Raw genomic sequence first — 20,697 nt, 5'->3', positions numbered from 1 at the left:
AGTTAAAGGTACCATGTAATAGATAGGAAGGTAGATAGAAAAAAGTACTATATAATGGATACATAAATAAAATTAAATGTACTACATGACAGAAAGACACATATGAAAGGCACTATATAACGAATAAAGTATGATAAAATAAGATATTATATAATAAATAGATGTGAAAGGCAATATATAATAAACATGAAAGGCGCTATTTGTGATAGATAGTTAAAAGTACCATGTAATACAAAGAAAGGTAGATAGAAAAAAGTGCTATATAATGGATACATAAATAAAATCATATATGTGTGTATGTATATATATATATATATATATATATATATCCATCCATCTATCATATAGTACATTTACAGGCACTATAATGAATTGAAAAAGTATGATATAATAAGAAACTATATAATAGATAGACAGGACTCCACCTGGGCCTTCGAGTGAGTGTATGGCATCCTGGGGGATTCAGTGCTGAACCCACTGGAGGTGTTGTGGGCCTATCAGTGAAACATTAAGGAACCAGGGTGCCAACTTGAAAACCCAGAAGATACCACCACTAACTTGACCATCCCACAGAGTCAAAATGTTGAAGGAGTGACTCCAACGAGGAACAGTACTGGAACTGTTGCTGTTTGCATCATCAAAGGCTACAACAGCGCAGAAGACCATCTCGCAGAGTCTAGGCAGCATGTCTCAGGTACACCAATAACAGATATTAATAGTCATATACAGGAAAAAAAGTGAATACTCACGATATGCAAGATTTATTCTGTATTTGTAATATAAAATATTGTAGCAACCTCCGCGTCAGGCTCGAAAAGAGAAGAAGTAAAAAAACAGACAGACGTAGTAAAGTAAAGTAAAGAAGGGCAGGGGTACAGCAAGTTGTTTCTTGAACTGTCGTTCAGCATGCTAGGAGGATCAAGGGCAGTTTCTGGTCCCAATCACGTTGGTGATGGCTGGTGGCCATAGCCAGCTGGGTAGTAAGTGTTCGAATAAACCGCTCCGCCAGCCCATCAATCTGGGGATGCAGGGGTGTAGTGTGGGTCTTCCGAATCTGTAACCGTTCACAAACCAGCTGAAACACTCTGCGCTAAAAATTTCGCCCCTGATCGGAGTGAAGTTCCTCCGGCACACCAAAACAACTGAACATACCCCCAGTTAGAGCGTCCGCCACTGTCTCTGCTTCCTGATCAGGAAGGGGGTATGCTTTGGGCCACTTTGTAAAATAGTCGACCACAACTAAAATGAACGTGTTGCCCCAGCTGGGAGCGTGGGGAAGGGCTCCACAACATCAATTTCCACCCTCTCCATGGGCATGTCTACTTTGTATTGAGGAAGTCACTTGGATGAGTGATGTAACGTATCTCCCTGGAAAATAACTATGTCCAGATGAACTGAATCAACTTTCTAGAATTTCCTTACCTGGATCACTGAGCATGTATCGAGACCTACTCTGTATTGTTGCAACAGGGCTGTAGATTGTCCAGAAGGTCCCTTCTTAACAGTACACGTGTTGCATCGGCGGCAGTAGTCCTCCACATCACGTCGACACCTCCCCCAGTAGAAACCCTGCTGCAGACGTCCCAGTGTCTTTGTTACTCCAAAGTGGCCTGACCCAGCACCCCCATGCACAGCCTCTAATACCTGCATTCTAATCTTCTGGGGAACAACTATCTACCAATTTGCCTCTCCTGTTGCTGGTTTATGCCATCGTCGTTGTAAAATCCCACTTCTGACACCAGTGTAGCAACCTCCACGTCAGGCACAAAAAGAGAAGAAGTAAAAAAAACAGGCAGATGTAGTAAAGACTCACCAAAAAAGTCTTTTACTTGAACAATCAAGAAAAAGAACCCCAACCTCGTAACCCTAAGCACACCACCTTTTAAGAACCCTCTCCAACCCAGGGTTACTCCCACCTCCCCCATTCATCCCCTTAATCAATACCCCGCTGTCAGTCTTCCGCGCTGTACTCTGCCCTCCCTCAATCGGACCTAACAGTCGGTCAAAAAAAAAGACTTCAACCTGGATGGGATCCTACAATATGCTCTGAAATATGATAAAGCCCTTTTATTTTAAATATTCCCTTACACTAAAGCTAACATTTTCGAGTGAAGAGAAATCTTTAAAAATTCGCCAACCAACCTGTTGCTGTTTGCGCCGTTTGCTCGTATTTGGCCGTCTCGTTCTCAAGACCACGCTCGTCAGCACGCGCTCTGTTTGGCGTTTCTCGCTTTCCGTAGATCACTAAGCTGACGTCACTCAAGGAAACATGGCGGTGAGCTCGAATCCGACTGAAGTGGAAAAAAGAATGCAGCACGAAACCGTGGAAAAGGTATCTGTTTGTAGATTCGTTCATTTGAGTTAAACGAATATTCATAAGCAGTGTTTTGTGCTGACAAGATGATGAATAACATGAATTTGAAAACCAAACCCTTTCAGGTCTAAGCGACATACTGAGCGATCGCTGGGCCTGTTCGTGTTGTGATTGTGTGTATTTATGTGTGCATTTAGACGTGACACGTTTAAGAAGTGGCTCGGGACCAGCGGATACTCGAGAAATGTGTATGGTGGAGGAGAATTTAAAAAGAACTTGTATCAAACAGTAAACGGCTTGGCTGACATGTAGGGGCGATGAATCGGTAGTGAGTTGCCGGGTGTTTGGCGTATTCTCTTTTTTCGCCAGCCGCGTGGACGTTTGCTTTATGAATGTCGTTTGCTGTTTATTTAGTTTGTTTGACAGTCGGAGGATCGGATAACACGTGAGAGTTAATTGTGGTGGAATTCCGGACAGACTCTGGTGGTCTGTTTTTTTTTATTCCGACCTAGTGCTGACCTCCTCGGTTAGGCTGACCAGATTTCCAATGTCCCCAAACGGGACACAACTCGGCGTTAATCCCGCGGGTACGTAAAATTGAAGAGGGAGCGTCGTGCGCCTTGTGGAGGCCCAGAATCAAATCAGCTTCTCGGTTACAGAAGACGCTGGTTATTTGGCGTATGTTTAAAGAAGACCCTGCAGGCGTTAGTTTGTCATGCTACGCACTCCTTTGTCTTTCTCCTCTTATGCAGTTACCCTTCTTCTTCCTCCTCCTCCTCCATGCTGGTCAGATCTAGTTCGCCCTCTTGTTTCAAGACAGTAATGGACACCTTTGTATGAAATCTTCAGTTGTAAATAAATGACTATATATAAATACCTGGGAGTGCAGCTGGATGATAAACTGGACTGGACTGCCAATACTGATGCTCTGTGCAAGAGAGGACAGAGCTGACTATACTTCCTTAGAAGGCTGGCGTCCTTCAACATCTGCAATAAGATGCTGCAGATGTTCTATCAGACGGGTGTGGCGAGCACCCTCTTCTACGCAGTGGTGTGCTGGGGAGGCACCATAAAGAAAAGGGACACCTCACACCTGGACAAACTGGTGAGGAAGGCAGGCTCTATTGTAGGCATGGAGCTGGACAGTCTGACATCTGTGTCGGGGCGACGGGCGCTGAGCAGACTCCTGTCAATCATGGAGAATCCACTGCATCCACTGAACAGGATCATCTCCAGACAGAGGAGCAGCTTCAGCAACAGACTGCTGTCACCGTCCTGCTCCCCTGACACACTGAGAAGATCGTTCCTCCCCTACACTATGTGACTCTTCAATTCCACCATTAAACATTAACATTATACAAAGTTATTGTCTGTCTGTATACCTACATTGTTATCACTCTTTAATTTAATATTGTTCTTTATCAGTATGCTGCTGCTGGAGTATGGGAATTTCCCCTTGGGTTTAATAAAGTATCTATCTATCTATCTATCTATCTATCTATCTATCTATCTATCTATCTATCTATCATATATAGTGCCTTTCATATCTATCTATCTATCTATCATATATAGTGCCTTTCATATCTATCTATCTATCTATCATATATAGTGCCTTTCATATCTATCTATCTATCATATATAGTGCCTTTCATAGCTATCTATCTATCATATATAGTGCCTTTCATATCTATCTATCTATCTATCTATCTATCTATCTATCTATCTATCATATATAGTGCCTTTCATATCTATCTATCTATCTATCATATATAGTGCCTTTCATATCTATCTATCTATCTATCTATCTATCTATCTATCATATATAGTGCCTTTCATATCTATCTATCTATCTATTTATCTATCTATCTAGTTTCTTGGCAGTCTGCCGCATGGCGGTACTCCTCATTCTGCAAAGGAACGACAGACTGACATGTTTATTGAGAAAGCTCTTTCATTTTGGCCATTTTTGAACCCAGAAGTGAACTTTAGGAATGCCAGTACCTTGTAACACAAGTGACAGAATAACAGGTGTCAGTGATGCTAATACAGCTAATTAGTCTCCTGTATCCAATTAGAACTAACACAGGGACTAATTAGGGCACTAAAGGCATGTCTGCTAAAAATGGGGCTGAGCAGTCCTGTGTGAATAATAAATTAAAAATCAAGCATTTTCAAGCAGTAATGGCCATTATACACACTAGAGGAGAGGTCAGGAGCAGGCGCTGATACACCGTTGATTGCCGCACCCACCACATGATAAACCAACTTCGGATCCCAGATTAGGACCCGAGTGCAGCCATGCAACGGGTGACGCCTCACCACCACACTGGAACAGATGGAATGGATAGATAGATACTTTATTAATCCCAAGGGGAAATTCACACACTCCAGCAGCAGCATACGGATAAAGAACAATATTAAATTAAAGATTGATAACAATGCAGGTATAACAGACCATAACTTGGTATAATGTTAACGTTTACACCCCCCCCCCCCCCCCCCGGGTGGAATTGAAGAGTCACATAGTTTGGGTGAGGAATGATCTCCTCAGTGTGTCAGTGGAGCAGGACGGTGACAGCAGTCTGTGGCTGAAGCTGCTCCTCTGTCTGGAGATGATCCTGTTCAGTGGATGCAGTGGATTCTCCATGATTGACAGGAGTCTGCTCAGCGCCCGTCGCTCTGCCACAGATGTCAGACTGTCCAGCTCCGTGCCTACAATAGAGCCTGCCTTCCTCACCAGTTTGTCCAGGCGTGAGGCGTCCCTCTTCTTTATGTTGACTCCCCAGCACACCACCGCGTAGAAGAGGGCGCTCGCCACAACCATCTGATAGAACATCTGCAGCATCTTATTGCAGATGTTGAAGGACGCCAGCCTTCTAAGGAAGTATAGTCGGCTCTGTCCCCTCATGCACAGAGCATCAGTATTGGCAGTCCAGTCCAGTTTATCGTCCAGCTGCACTCCCAGGTATTTATAGGTCTGCACCCTCTGCACACAGTCACCTCTGATGATCACAGGGTCCATGAGGGGCCTGGGTCTCCTAAAATCCACCACCAGCTCTTTGGTTTTGTTGGTGTTCAGGTGTAGGTGGTTTGAGTCGCACCATTTAACAAAGTCCTTGATTAGGTCCCTATACTCCTCCTGATGCAGCCCACAATAGCAGTGTCGTCGGTGAACTTTTGCACATGGCAGGACTCCGAGTTGTATTGGAAGTCTGATGTATATAGCCTGAACAGGACCAGAGAAAGTACAGTCCCCTGCGGTGCTCCTGTGCTGCTGACCACAATGTCAGACCTGCAGTCCTTGATAGATAGATAGATAGATAGATAGATACTTTATTAATCCCAATGGGAAATTCACATTCTTCAGCAGCAGCATACTGATACAATAAATAATATTAAATTAAAGAATGATAATAATACAGGTGAAAAAAAAAAAAAAAAAACAGACAATAACTATGTATAATGTTAAATATTAACGTTTATCCCCCCTGGTGGAATTAAAGAGTCGCATAGTTTGGGGGAGGAACGCACATACTGAGGTCTGTCTGTAAGATAGTCCATGTTCCATGCCACCAGGTATGAATCTACTCCCATCTCTGTCCGCTTGTCCCTAAGGAGCAGAGGTTGGATGGTGTTGAAGGTGCTAGAGAAGTCCAGAAACATAATTCTTACAGCACCACTGCCTCTGTCCAAGTGGCAGAGGGATCGGTGTAGCATGTAGATGAAGGCATCCTCCGCTCCCACCTTCTCCTGGTATGCGAACTGCAGAGGGTCGAGGGTGTTACGGACCTGTGGCCTCAGGTGGTGAAGCAGCAGCCTCTGCTTGAATGGAACCACTGGGAGTTTTTTTATGGTGGCCGGAGTGTCAAGTGCCCAGGTTTTTCCCTGCAGATTGGAGGACCTACATGCCAGGCTGGATTCAGTTTAACGTCATACCCAGGACGGGCACCCACGAAGTAACGGCAAAATGTGAACGTGATATTATCCCGAATGTGATACTTACTAGGCTAGGACTAAGACTTGGCTTACTTTACAACTTGAGTCTTCCAAAGAAAACAAAAAGGCAAAGTCATACCTGGAATGGACAAACCACGGTCTAGGCCAGCGTACTCCTGAGCTCAGATGTGTTTCAATTGTGATCTGCTATCCACGAGGCGTTTCAAATAATAGCTTTTTTGACCAGAACATCTCAACCTCGGTCTCCTGAATTCTTTTAGCTGAGCGCGCAGGAAGCCAGCAGCTGGTTGTGCCATCAGAGCTCATGAGCAGCCTGGATTTTACCTTCAGTGTAACCCTGGTCTGGATTAAGCAGTTTAGAAAATGTAATGACATCTGACGTGTGTGCCAGTCATTGCTGGGCAAGGGTGCAAGAAAACACAAATGTCCCCAACTAACTCTGTCCAGTACATCCACAAGGTCAGCAGCACACGCTGATACAGCGCATTGCTGCACCCACAACATGACAAACCAATTTAGGATCCAGATTAGGACCCGAGTGCAGCCTTGCGATGGGTCATACGTCAGCGCCACACTAATTCAGATGGAATGGAGCAATGGGAGTTTTTTTTATGGTGGCCGGTGTGCCAATTCTGTCACCAAACTCAGTTTTTTTCCCTGCAGATTGGTGGGCCTACATGTAGGGCTGGATGCAGATTAACGTCAAACTCGGGACATACACACTAGTAATGCATTCATTTAGTTTAATGGTATCTTTATAGATAGGTAGTATTTGTTCTCAGGAGGAAGTTTGTCTTTTTACAGAAACTTTTTAATTAAATAAATACATAAATGGATGGATTTTTTTATGTGTATATCATATATAAAGCAGACAGTCACAATCTTGCGGTCTTGTATGTATGTTGTAATCCCAGTTGACGCTCGGAAACCTCTCTGGTGTGCTCCGTAAAAGCAGCCGACAGTTTTTATCATGAAAAATCGGTAGTATTATTTGTCGTTTTAATATTTGTTTTTGTTAACTATATTTTCACCTTGCATTATTCTGATTGAAACAATGTTATAGTGGTAATAGAATTAAATCAACCTAATAATATTATTAATTTAATTGACTTTTGTTTTTGACGTCAAAAATTCTGCATGTAAAAACTTGTTACTACACCACAAAAGAAAAATTAATCTGTCAAGTTGTGTTTTGTTTTAATTCTATTTTTCTTAATTTAAAAAAAAAAACAAAAAAAAAAAAAACGTTATTTTCCTGCCGGGCAATGCTGGGTGTTTTAGCAAGTACCGGTGCACTGCACGTAAATCCACTTGACTTGACCATTCTTAGTTTTCATTCTTTCTCTGTACGTTTAGCATTCGTTTGCTCAGAGGTTGATGTGCTTGCTCCTTCCTGAGCAGCTCTTCTTTTCTCCACCCCAGTGGCCCGCTTGTTCTCTTCTTCCGTTGCCATCTTTTTCACGTTAAAACTGATTAATTCAGTGTTTGTGTTGCAATTACTTAGTACGTTTAATTTGTCACTTAAGCTGGCATTTAAGTCTTCAATCTGCGTCAATAATGATTTAAGAGACGAAGAGGTAGGGGAAGTGACGGCGAGGGTGGTAGGTAATGAGAATGGCACCCTGCTGGTCGAGAGGTGATTCTACAATAAAATAAAAATAAAAAGAGGAATAACCTTGGAGGTCAATCTTCACCCCGAAAGTGGACAGTAGAGGTCATGTAGTATATGTGTACTGAATTACAGGTCAATCGGTCAAACAATTTGCGAGCTCCAGGTGATTTACAGGGTAGGATTCAAAATTAATGAGCCTTTGTTCAAAAAGACAAATTTATTGAGCAAATCAGTACAACTAATTAATAGTTTTCAAAATAGGCACCTCGTGCATCAATACACTTTTGCAGGCGGCTTTTCCATGACTCGAAGGCGTCCACGTAGGCCTGTTCCGGGATGGCTGCAAGGGCTGCCTTGACATTTGCTTGGATGTCCTCGATCGAGTCGAAGCGTTTTCCTTTCAGCGCTGATTTTAAGCGCGGAAACAAGAAGTCAGAAGGCGACACGTCCGGACTGTAAGGAGGCTGGGGGACCACCGGAACGTTCACCCGGGCTAGGTAGGCGCTCACGATGAAGGCGTTGTGGCTGGGCGCGTTATCGTGGTGAAGCTTCCAGCTGTCCTTGATGTCCTTTCGCTTGTGCGCGACGCTTCTTTTCAGCCTTTTCAGGACTTCCAAGTAATGAGCAGCATTAACGGTCTGTCCTTGCAGGACAAACTCGTAGTGGATGATCCCCTTCACTCCGAAGAAGGCAATGAGCATGGTCTTCGTCTTCAATGCGTACCGTTGCTCTAACGAACTTTCCATTCCGCCGTGTAACACACTACCGCTTGGAGTGGTAGGAGCTCCGTTGCGTTGTGAAGCCAACACCCACCGTCGCCGTCGCTGGCAAGTGGGGCGCGCGGCGAGGTACGTTCGCGTCAGAACAAAATGAGGCTCATTACTTTTGAATCCTACCCTGTAAAATCCTGGACATACAAACGGACAGCCACGGTAGCGTATTATATACAGTAATCCCTCGCTATATCGCGCTTCGCCTTTCGCGGCTTCACTCCATCGCGGATTTTATATGTAAGCATATTTAAATATATATCGCGGATTTTTCGCTGCTTCGCGGGTTTCTGAGGACAATGGGTCTTTTAATTTCTGGTACATGCTTCCTCAGTTGGTTTGCCCAGTTGATTTCATACAAGGGACGCTATTGGCAGATGGCTGAGAAGCTACCCAACTTACTTTTCTTTCTCTCTCTCTCTTGCGCTATCTGTGATCCTGATGTAGGGGGTGTGAGCAGGGGGGCTGTTCGCACACCTAGACGATACGGACGGACGCTTGTCTGAAAATGCTGAAAGATTATCTTCACGTTGCTACCTTCTGTGTGCAGCTTTTAACTATGCTGCACGGTGCTTCGCATACTTAAAAGCTCAAAGGGCACGTATTGATTTTTCTCTCTCTCTCTCACTCTCCCTCTGCTCCTGACGGAGGGGGTGTGAGCTGCCGCCTTCAACAGCTTTGTGCCGCGGTGCTTCGCATACTTACAAGCCAAACAGCCCCATTGATTTTTTTGCTCCTTTGAAGAGGAAGATATGTTTGCATTCTTTTAATTGTGAGACTGAACTGTCATCTCTGTCTTGTCATTGAGCACAGTTTAAACTTTTGAAAAAGAGACAAATGTTTGTTTGCAGTGTTTGAATAACGTTCCTGTCTCTCTACAACCTCCTGTGTTTATGCGCAAATCTGTGACCTAAGCATGACAATATAAAAATAACCATATAAACATATGGTTTCTACTTCGCGGATTTTCTTATTTCGCGGGTGGCTCTGGAACGCAACCCCCGCGATGGAGGAGGGATTACTGTATAAAGATATATAGATAGATATATGTATATGTATAAATAATATATACTGTGTATATACACACGCACACCAGAATACTACTCTGTTCAATGTTGGGCAGGGTCATGGGGTCCAGCGGCTGTGGGGCATCTGTTGGTGAAGAGAGATTCACTGATCTTGACTTTGCTGACAATGCTGTGATCTTTGTGGAGTCAATTGAGGCTCTGATTGGGGTTCTCGAGAGACTGAGTGAGGAGTCTCGAGTGTCTGGGCTTGTAAGTGTCCTGGTAAAAACCAAGATGGAGGCCTTTAATGACCTTGTGGGCACGGCCATCAGCAGTGTGTCTGTCTGCAGAGAGAGTGTCGACCTCGTCGAGAGGTTTACTTACCTTGGCAGTGACATTCATGTCTCTGGTGACTCTTCCTATCAAGTCAGTAGACAGATTGGGACAGCATGGGATGGGGGGGGGGTTGGTCATGAGGTCACTGGAAAAGGGGTGTGTGGTGCCCCTGATATCTCTGCAAAAGGACGAAGGTCCAAGTCTTTAGAGTCCTGGAGTTTCCTGTCTTGCTATATGGTTGAGAGACATTGACGCTATCCAGTGACCTGAGATGAAGACTGGACTCCTTCATGTGTGTCTCTTTGGAGAATCCTTAGGTACTGCTGGCTTGACTTTGTGTTGCTCATGGAGTCCTGAATGAGGCACATGACCTGCATTGTGAGGGACCATCAGTTACGGCACTATTGCCATGTGGCGCAATTCCCTGAGGGTGATCCAGCTCACATGATCCTTATTGTTGGGTACCGGAGTGACTGGACCAAGCCAAGGGGAAGCCCACTTAACACCTGTCTGTGGCAGATAGATAGAGGGTGGGATTGGACCACATGTCTTCCTGAGGAGTTGCTAATTAGGACCCCAAGCTGTTTTGTCATGTGGTCTGTGCGGCAATGCGCTATACCAGTGTGTGTGCCCCGACCTGACACCAGAATGACTAAAAAGAAAGAAAACATTTTGATTTTACAATCCTGGTTCTTTTGAATTAACTAAATGTGGCATAAAGAACAATTTGAACCAGCAATGAACAACACACGGAAGTAGCCAATCCAAGTAAATATAAATGCAAGAATTCTTTTCTCAGTACAGTATCTTGCACATTTAGAAAACACCGTCATCTTCCAACTTTTTGAAGACTAAATAAGAACATGTTTTGAATAGTTTTGTTATGTGTGCTTTAAATTACATGCTTAAGCCCTAAATTGTGTGCTAATTGAATAAACCTAATGTTGATTCCAAGTGAGTTAATAAGTGACAGAATGTTGTTGTGGTCTCATCATCCCCTCCAATAACTAACAGGTCTGTTTTTTCTGTATTTGGAGACAAGTCGTTCTTATACATCCACTCTTTTAAGACACAGTTAAGAACAGCATCAGAAGAATGTGATTTGGTGTTAAAAAGAAAAAAGAGAAAAAGGTATAATTGGGTGTCATCTGCTTGTAAATGAAAATCAGTGTGATGTTTTCTAATGATAGATAAAGTGAAAACAGCAAAGGTCCCAGTACTGAACCCTGCGGGTCACCATATTGAACTTCTGTTTATAATGTTGGAGTCCGGTCAACTAATTTCTATATGAAACTGGTAACAATTTCATAAATAAAAACTAAACCAGGCAAGCACAGTGCTCGTGAGCCGTAATGTCATTTTCCAGCCTCTGTAATAAGATTGAATAGTCAATGATGTCAAACGCTGCACTTAAATCTAACATAATTGCTGTGGAATTTCCTTCATCGGAGGATATCAGAGTGTCGTTTACAGCACGTTAGTGTCATTTCTGAATTGTGAAGCCAGACTGGAATTTCTCCAATAAATTCTGATGTTTAAGGTTATACTAAAGCTACATGGTCACTAATAAGAATTTAACAATCACAATTAAAATGTCAAAGGCGATAATCGTCAGTTATGAGTTTTGTCGTAATTGTACACCCTTAGTTAAAGGGGTTTCAAGTTAATTTCTGAGTGACACCCATTAATCACCACCTGGTAGTTTTTATTCAAACTCCTGTAAATAAGGGAGACAAAACTCAGAAAAAGGTTGGGGGATTAGGCTTAGGGTAACCCCTTGGTAACCCTGTATACTTGAAGTTTAGGAAATGAGATAAAACATGTCTTTAATAGAGACGGGTTCATGGCAGCACTGAAGGACTGAAGTCGTTTGCTCTCTTACGTGGAGGATAGGCTAGAAGGAGTGGGTCCAGGAGAGAGGAAACAGGAAGTGATGTCATTGGTGGTAGTAATGTCATTCAGATGGTTTGTAGAGGGAGAAAGAATTGGAGCAGGGGTCGGCAACTTGCGGCATGCGGAACAATTTTCAATGGCACTGTGATTGAATTGAAATATAGTGAAAAATATATATTTCAATTACAGCGCATGCATTTGCACCCTCACCTTTGTTTTGCATATGAGACTCGCATGTAAATGGAAACCATGTGTTCAGTGCAGGCCGTGGAACGTTAAAACCCCCTGGTGCTTTCGGCACCCAACCCCCAGTTGAGGCCAGAATATTAGTAAAATCTGTAAATGTACAAAAGAAAAATGATTACTTATTGGAGTCAAAGTCACAAAATTCTATAAATATGTAAAAGAAAAATGTATTATTATTTAACGGAGGAGAAATCATGAAATGAGAATAAAATATTTACTCTCTTACCGATTGGAGTATTCCCATTAAACTGAGGTCCACTATGCTCGATGCACGAGTTTCTTAATATTGTAGTTTATAATTTAAAAACGGAATAATAATCTGAAAATCTAACATCACATTAAAGTTTGATACACTCTGAAAAGAATGATACCAAACATATACTGTATATGTAGGTTTTAAAATAAGCCGATTTAAAGCATGACATAAAATCATTGCACTTTTAGGCTTAGGACTTTGTTTATTTATTTATTTATATATTTATATATATATATATATATATATATATATATATATATATATATATATATATATATATATATATATATATTAAAAAGAAATCCTGTCCTGGAAAGCAAAAAGCAAGTCTACGATACGTGATCTTCTCGTAAGACATTTTAAAGACCCGCGAGACCAAAGACACACCCTACTTACAATCTATCAAATAGGACAATAGACAGCAAAACATTCAGTCTTGTGAAGGATTTGAGCACACACAGATCTAGGGCTCTCAGCGCATATAAAGCGTATAAGGTACATTATGAATGAAATGTCGACATCTAAGCGAAGAAGAAAGCAGCGCGGAGAAAACAGACTCAAATGCGCTGGACAGAAAAAAGAGCAAAAAAGAATAATCGAGGTGCAAATTCAGAAAATAAGGAAAGTAATTATCAGCTCGGAACAAGTGGAATTGGAAAAAAAAGCAGGTCCAATCTGGTTCAGAATTAAAAGACGAGTAAAAGAAAGTAGAACTTCATAAACACGTTTATAAATGTTGATGCTTAACACATGCAGAGCAGGTAGAGACTATGAAACCAGTGAAATTAGAAAGGCTAAAAAAAAAAACAAAAAACAGCGCTATAAACATGTGGAGAAAGTTAAAGGATATGAAAGTAGGAAAATTAGAAAATATAAAAAAAGAAAGTAAAGATCGCAGTAGCACAAACAAACAAACTGCCTCATTTAACTACGCACCAGTCTAACTTTGGTTTTGCACAATAATTACTACACCATTGCACCTTAACACTTAATTCTATTTTATTCACATAATTGTACTTATTTATTATATTCTACTATACTGTTACCTTTTAATCTATGACTTTTTGTTAATCTAACGATATTCTTCTAACTTTGCACAGTTTTTGATAAGCGGATCAGGATGAATTTCACTGCTTGTTGTCCTGTATAACTATGCATGTGACAAATAAAGAATCTTGAGAATTTCAAAAATGGAGTTTACCGCACATGCATTTATTGGTTACTTTGTTAGTGTATATATATATTTATCTGTCTGCTTATTTAAAAAGCTAAATTTACTCCAGGAGTCAAAAACGTTCTGTCTAGCCCTTGTACAAAAACCTAGAGAAAAGCTGGGGTATCACCTTGGTAACCCCTTGTACTTTTGGAACTGTGAGAGGTAAATTGCACGACTTTACAGACAGGAGTCCAATGCAGAACTCTACTTACTTTTTTACTTTGTAAAAAAAAAATTATTAACTGCTGCTGATGTCGATCGTTTTGTCTGTGCTGAAATTCCAAACAGAAATCTATCCTGACCTCATTAAAAAGATTCAGCATATTGGGACTCGCAAGATTACAAATATTGTTTTTACAGAAGTTCTGAAATAAAAGTAAAACTAATGAAATAGACAACAATTCAAGGAAAAAAAATCTTAAGTGTGTATCCGGAAAACCAAACACGGGGGTTGGCGAGCGAAGCGAGCAGGGGGCCAAGCCCCCTAGTATGTATCCTCTTTAATAAAATCCCTGTGTGCATCCAGGTGTCCATGTGTGTGTGTGTCTTCTGGTGAAGTGCGCATGCGCGGGGCACGGTGCGACGCGCGATATTATTGTCAGAGAATGTTAGAGGCGTTTTACAGAAATTCAAACCAGTATTACTGCGAGAGGAAATTAAAGGTATACAATACAGTGACGCATATTACAGCCACATACAAGCCAGTATTACTGTCAGAGGAGATTAAAGGCATATTACCGACGCGCACGCCTGTATTACCGCCAGAGAAAATTAAAGGTATTTTACGGACGTACAAGCCAGCGACGTACAAGACGGTATCCTTCAATAAGGGCGCGCACAAAAAGGCGAGCCTCAAAAGGGCGACCTCAATTGGGCGCAGCAAATAAAGGCGCGCGTAAATAAAGATCTGCACCTTTGTTACTCTTCACATATTCCAGAGCAATTTGAATTAAATTATCTACAAACGCCTTTATTCGCCGCGCTCAATTGAGGTCGCCCTTTTGAAGCTCGCCTTTTTGAGTGCGCCCTTATTGAATAGAGCCGTACAAGACAGTATTACTGTCACAGAAAATTAAATACACATAATACACGGTGGCAGCCCACGAAGAACGGTCAGCTGAGCAAGTAAACATCAACAAAAGAAAGGCTGAAAGAAAGAAAAATACGACCAACAAACACAATGAGGTCAAAGTCCCTTGCCATTTAATATAGACTGTTCCTACTAATGTTTATGCACTACGGTTCTAGCTCCCGTTATTGTAACGGGCTAAATGACCAATCTATATATGTATATATATATATATATATATCTATTAGAGTAGATTACAGCGAATGCGTTAAGTAATTTACTGCCCTAAAGTGACTCATAAAAGACAAAAAAACATGGTGTTCGCTATTTTCAAGACTCTTGGATGAATGAGTATGGATTTGTACAGTTAAAGGATCGTGTTGTTTGTGTGCTATGCTGTTAAAGTGTTGTACGTCAAGTGTACGAAGATGTTATCAAACTAAACATCAGTCCATGCTTAAAAACTCTGATGAGTAAAGTGAAGCTATAAAAATGTCTGTTTCTGGCTTTAAGAAACAAACTGCTATTTTAGTTAAATAATTGGAACCAAAAATAAAGCCACCAAATGTAGTTATAAAAAAATTCATATGATCCTATGTATTTTAAAATATTGAATGAGCAATAATGTAAGGTCTGGTTATAATGGGTTTCAAAATTATATAGTTTTGGAGCCCATTATAACCAGACCAATTTTGATACTATATACAGTGGAACCTCGAGATACGATCACCTCTGTATACGAGAAATTCAAAATACGAGGAAAGTATGAGCGAAAAATTCAGATCTAAATACGAGCATTGGCTCACGTAACGAGCCACGAGCCAGGCTGTGGATATAGCTCGTGGCTTAGCGAGGGGGCGTGGTAGCTGTAGCGAGCCGCAGGGCGATCTGCGGTGTCTGCGTTTCTCACCTAAGTGCACAGGTGGGAAACTGCCCACATCCATGATTTGTCCTGTGGCTGATGGGCTGGGCAGGGTTGCCACCCGTCCTTTAAAATACGGAATCGTCCAGCATTTGAGAATGAAATTGCGCGTCCCGTTTTGAATCAATACATATGCGTCCCTTATTTTTTTGTATTAAAAGTGGTAACCCTAGCAGCTGCCATGTCTTCCCCGCATATATAGAGAAGCGCAAGCCGGTTAAGGGGGAGAAGAAGTAAAAGAAAAGAGAGGAGAGAGAACGGAGGTTGCAGGAGGAGGCAGGAATCCGCAGCAGTAGGAAGTCGGTGCGAGAGAGCGAGCGAGTACAGGCGAGCCAAACAGCTGAAGCAGGACGGTGTAGAGAAGGTCAGCTGCATTAAGTGTCTCGCCTGTTGCAGAGCCCGCATGGGAGAAGCAGGTGAGACGCTAACAGAGAAGAAGCACCGGGGATTGTCATCTGTTTTTTGAAGACTGCTTCCTGTTGACGTTTTAACCTTGTGTTAAAGGATTGTTATTCTTATGTACTTTAAACCTCCACTTCACAACTGTTTTAAGGATTAAAGATTTATTGAATGTTCTACTGCACTTTGGACACCTGTTTTGATTCTTTTAATAATCAGTTATATTATTTACCAGTGTTATTTATTAAAGGTAGACTACAGCATATATAATTTATCAGTGTTATTTGTTAGGAAAATTGATTTTTATGTTAATATATTTGGGATGCGGAACGGATTAACTGGATTTCCATTATTTTCAATGGGGACGTTTGTTCTAGATACGAGAAATTCGCTATACAAGCTCAGTGCTGGAACGAATTAAACTTGTATCTAGAGGTTCCACTGTATAACAAAATTGGTAGAATTATGTTGGCACGTGGAATGACATTATATCATCGGTTCAGCATGACACGACACGGCTGAAAGGTTGCTGACCCCTGGATTAGAGCACAGCGCCGTCCCCTGGTTTGGCGGGTAATCACACTTACTCAATCCATAAATTTTCTCCCATGTGCTAATAAGACGTTGTCTTCAGAATGAAAGACACTTTACTGTTTTGATGGCCTCAGGGTAACTGACTTCTAAGGTGTGTTTGTGGTTTTTAATTTTGTACTGGCATTAGGTATGTCAATCTTTTCTTGGTCCTTAGTTTGCTTTGAAATGTTATATCCATCTTAACGGTCTCTGTGAGCGGCAGTTTTCTGACTTGAGAGAAGTCAGATGAGCATTTGGCTGCAGCTTTTAAGGAATGGAGAGTTGCCGTTCTTTTCAGCTTTAATAGTTTATTTTTAAAATAGACTTGAATTGTTGTGAATTTAAAACATCCACCACTCGCCATCAGTGGTTCATTTTTTTTTTTTTTTTTTTAATCCAAACCACAGCCAATTTTTCTTTTGACGTTTTATTTGCCTTAAGCCTCACAGGTGTAATCATTTTACACAGATGTGTTGTTTGTGAAGTCACTTTAGGATTTCTGGCCGATTTTGTTAATTTGATTTATTTGTGCACCCATAAAACCGAGAGAGTGGGTTCGCAACCACATGACATTAATGTTAAAACTTCATATACGGTGCCTGAGAATGCTCATGTCTGTTTCTGTTTATGTCCTCTTTCCCTTGGCAGTGCCCGACGTTAGCGTGGATCGCAGTGTCTCTTGTTTTTGAGAAAGGATGTGGCATCTCTGGTAGACATTTTACTTGTAATCTCATCTGCGTACATGGAAACCCAGAAGGAAACATAAAAAAATGACTGCTTTTGTGAGTGGTAAAAGATGTTTTCGACTGCGGTTTAAGATATCTACGTGGCGGACATTTTTGCTGCTTGCTGTTATATATGAAAAGTCGATAACAGAACTGAGGATTAAAAGCTGCTGGTAGAGCAAAACGATTCCTGCAGTTTTATCATCATTTTGGAAGTCAACCTCTAGCTCACTAGACCTTGCTTCTTAAATAAATTAAATCTGGTCAAACTGTCTAATAAGCTTAAACTGGATTAATCAGGCTTAAAAATGAATAGATAAGCAGACAACTGCCTAATGAGTGTTACAATGGCTAATCAAAATAGACAGAAGTTAGGGTTCAGATACTCATATTAAAAAATAAGTACATTTTCAGACAGGGCTGAGCCGATGATCGATGATATCGTCCATCGCCGATTGGCTGAACACATCGTTGATGTAATTAAACATCACTGATTGATGATTAATGATGTGATGGCACACTTTGGGGCCGTTAATTCTAGTCAGTCATCACTCCAATGCCATGGCCTGTATTGTTACTCAGCAAGTACATCCCTTCATGCCCATCTTCTGTTGCTACTTCCACCAAGATAATGTGCCATATTACAGGGTAAAAGTCGTCTCACATTGGTTTCATGAACATGACAATAAATTCAGGGGTCACTGGGTCTGAATTCTGTAGATCACCTCTGGAATTTGATGGAACAGGGGAGATTTGCAGTATGAATGTGCAGCTGACAAATCTGCAGAAATGGCTTGATGCGGTCATGTCAACATGGAGCACAATCTCTAAGGAATGCTTACAATGTCTTGTGGGATCCATGGCAAGAAAAAGAGAGGCTGTATTAAGAGCAGAAAGAGGAATTTGCTCAGTTTCTGCATTATTTTTGGTTGTTTAGTCGTTTAACATTTATAAAATTCATACATTAGGATTCTGCAGAAAGAATATGAACTGATAGTGCGGTATCTGCACATGAGGGAAGTGAAAAAAATCAATAGTTTTAAGTTTCGTCAAGGAAAAAATGTATTGTTGTGCTAGGGCTGAGGATAGGAGAGTTTGGGAGCATGTGCTGATAGGGCTGAAGGATACATCGAATATACACAATGCATTGTGGCTTATTCTATGTGGGATGTAGTAAATGACTGTATCATGCATGTCAAGTACAGATTCCATCCATCCATCCATTGTCTCCCGCTTATCCGAGGTCGGGTCGCGGGGGCAGCAGCTTGAGCAGAGATGCCCAGACTTCCCCTCTCCCCGGCCACTTTTTCTAGCTCTTCTGGGAGAATCCCAAGGCGTTCCCAGGCCAGTCGAGAGACATAGTCCCTCCAACGTGTCCTGGGTCTTCCCCGGGGCCGCCTCCCGGTTAGACGTGCCCGGAACACCTCACCAGGGAGGCGTCCAGGAGGCATCCTGATCAGATGCCCAAGCCACCTCATCTGACTCCTCTCGATGCGGAGGAGCAGCGGCTCTACTCTGAGCCCCTCCCGGATGACTGAGCTTCTCACCCTATCTTTAAGGGAGAGCCCAGACACCCTGCGGAGGAAACTCATTTCAGCCGCTTGTATTCGCGATCTCGTTCTTTCGGTCACTACCCATAGCTCATGACCATAGGTGAGGGTAGGAACATAGATCGACTGGTAAATTGAGAGCTGAGCCTTGCGGCTCAGCTCCTTTTTCACCACGACAGACCGATGCAACGCCCGCATTACTACGGATGCCGCACCGATCTGCCTGTGGATCTCACGCTCCATTCTTCCCTCACTCGTGAACAAGACCCCGAGATACTTGAACTCCTCCACTTGGGGCAGGATCTCGCTACCAACCCTGAGAGGGCACTCCACTCTTTTCCGGCTGAGGACCATGGTCTCGGATTTGGAGGTGCTGATTCTCATCCCAGCCGCTTCACACTCGGCTGCGAACCGATCCAGAGAGAGCTGAAGATCACGGCCTGATGAAGCAAACAGGACAACATCATCTGCAAAAAGCAGGGCGTTGAGGGGGTCCAGTTTGGTGGGCTTAGGATTGGGTCAAGTACAGATTGTCGCATCATTTTTACTTTTTAACCCTTTGAAACCGGAAGGCCAGTTTTTTTGGCCCAACCACATAGCAGTGTTGTATATACCCGAAAGGCCGGTATAATGGCCTGCCTATCTATCGTTATAACCCTGCTGGCTTCAGTAAAGGCCTACACATACCTGTTACACTTGGGAACTCTACAGATCCTGCAGTCTGCTGTCATGGAGGCATATTCTCAAAAAGCCCACTACACCTCTCTGTTGTCGTAACCTGGCTGGCTGAAATACCGGCCTTCGCTTAATTGGACTACACACATGATACACTGTTATTTGAGTACGCTACTTATGCTGAAATTTTAAGCTGCAGGTCTGTTTTGTTTTTTCTCATACAATTCAAGAGTTAAACAGAAAGGATTTCAGTTATTCTTTAGCATGGGATCAACTCAAAACAATAGACGTGTAGAGTGTGCGGAAAAATGCAAGCAGGTGAAGAGAGTTTGTACCCTTCTGCTCCATGGGAGGTTTCTCTCCTTCCTGAGTTCACCTTAAGACCTCTGCGTTATGGTGTGACAGGTGTACCACCCCAGTCAAACTCCCCACCTGTCACTGTCCCCAGTGTGATTTGCACCACACCTGAGGCAGTTTGGGCATTTGATACCAGAAGCGAGAGCCCCGCGAGGAAGGGGAGACATGAGATGAGCGATCGGGAAGGCGGTGAAAATTGCGTGTTCTTGTGTGTTGCGTATGGCACTAATAACTATTTTGAAGCACATCACTCAAAGTGCAGTATGGGCGTTAGATCCTTACAATGGACAGTAGAAAATGATGAAAACTGTCTGACTGTAAGTGATATGGCGTGTTCTGTGGTGTGAATGTCTGTTGTTATAACATTGTGGCTTGTCGTCGTTATCTATCTATCTATCTATATATATATATATATATATATATATATATATATATATATATATATATATATATATATATATATATATATAATATAAAATCTATCCTAATAAAAGGCAAAGCCCTGACTGATTGACTGACTGACTCACTCATCACTAATTGTCCAACTTCCCATGTAGGTGGAAGGCTGAAATTTGGCAGGCTGATTCCTTACAGCTTATTTACAAAAGTTAGGCAGGTTTCATTTCGAAATTCAACGCGTAATGGTCATAATTGGAACCTCTTTTTTGACAATATACTGTAATGGACGGCAGCTCGATGGCCGTGGTAGGCAGAGTTGAGTATCACATCATCACGCCTCCCACGTAATCACGTGAAAAGACTGTGAACGCAGTAGGGAGAAATGAAGGAAGAGCCGCAAACAGCGAAGAACAAAAAATTC

General features: G+C 42.1%; 1 protein-coding gene across 2 annotated transcripts in view; it reads left to right on the top strand.

Annotated features, from left to right (window-relative positions):
- Positions 1-2,200: 2,200 nt before the first annotated feature.
- Positions 2,201-20,697, top strand: part of cwc22 (CWC22 spliceosome associated protein homolog) — a 279,770-nt gene continuing 261,273 nt past the window's right edge. Inside the window, exon 1 of one of the 2 annotated variants that reach the window (XM_051930614.1) lies at positions 2,201-2,332. In XM_051930614.1, coding sequence (XP_051786574.1) covers positions 2,270-2,332 — 63 coding nt within the window. In that variant the 5' untranslated portion in view covers positions 2,201-2,269. The remainder of the gene's footprint in view (positions 2,333-20,697) is intronic. The other variant, XM_028806203.2, reaches the window with a different exon arrangement.

The sequence above is a fragment of the Erpetoichthys calabaricus genome, chromosome 8 (genome assembly GCF_900747795.2).
Source record: "Erpetoichthys calabaricus chromosome 8, fErpCal1.3, whole genome shotgun sequence".
NCBI classification, from domain to species: Eukaryota; Metazoa; Chordata; class Cladistia; order Polypteriformes; family Polypteridae; genus Erpetoichthys; species Erpetoichthys calabaricus.
The sequence above is the reverse complement of the archived record's forward strand: the minus strand, read 5'-3'. Positions and strand labels throughout refer to the sequence as shown.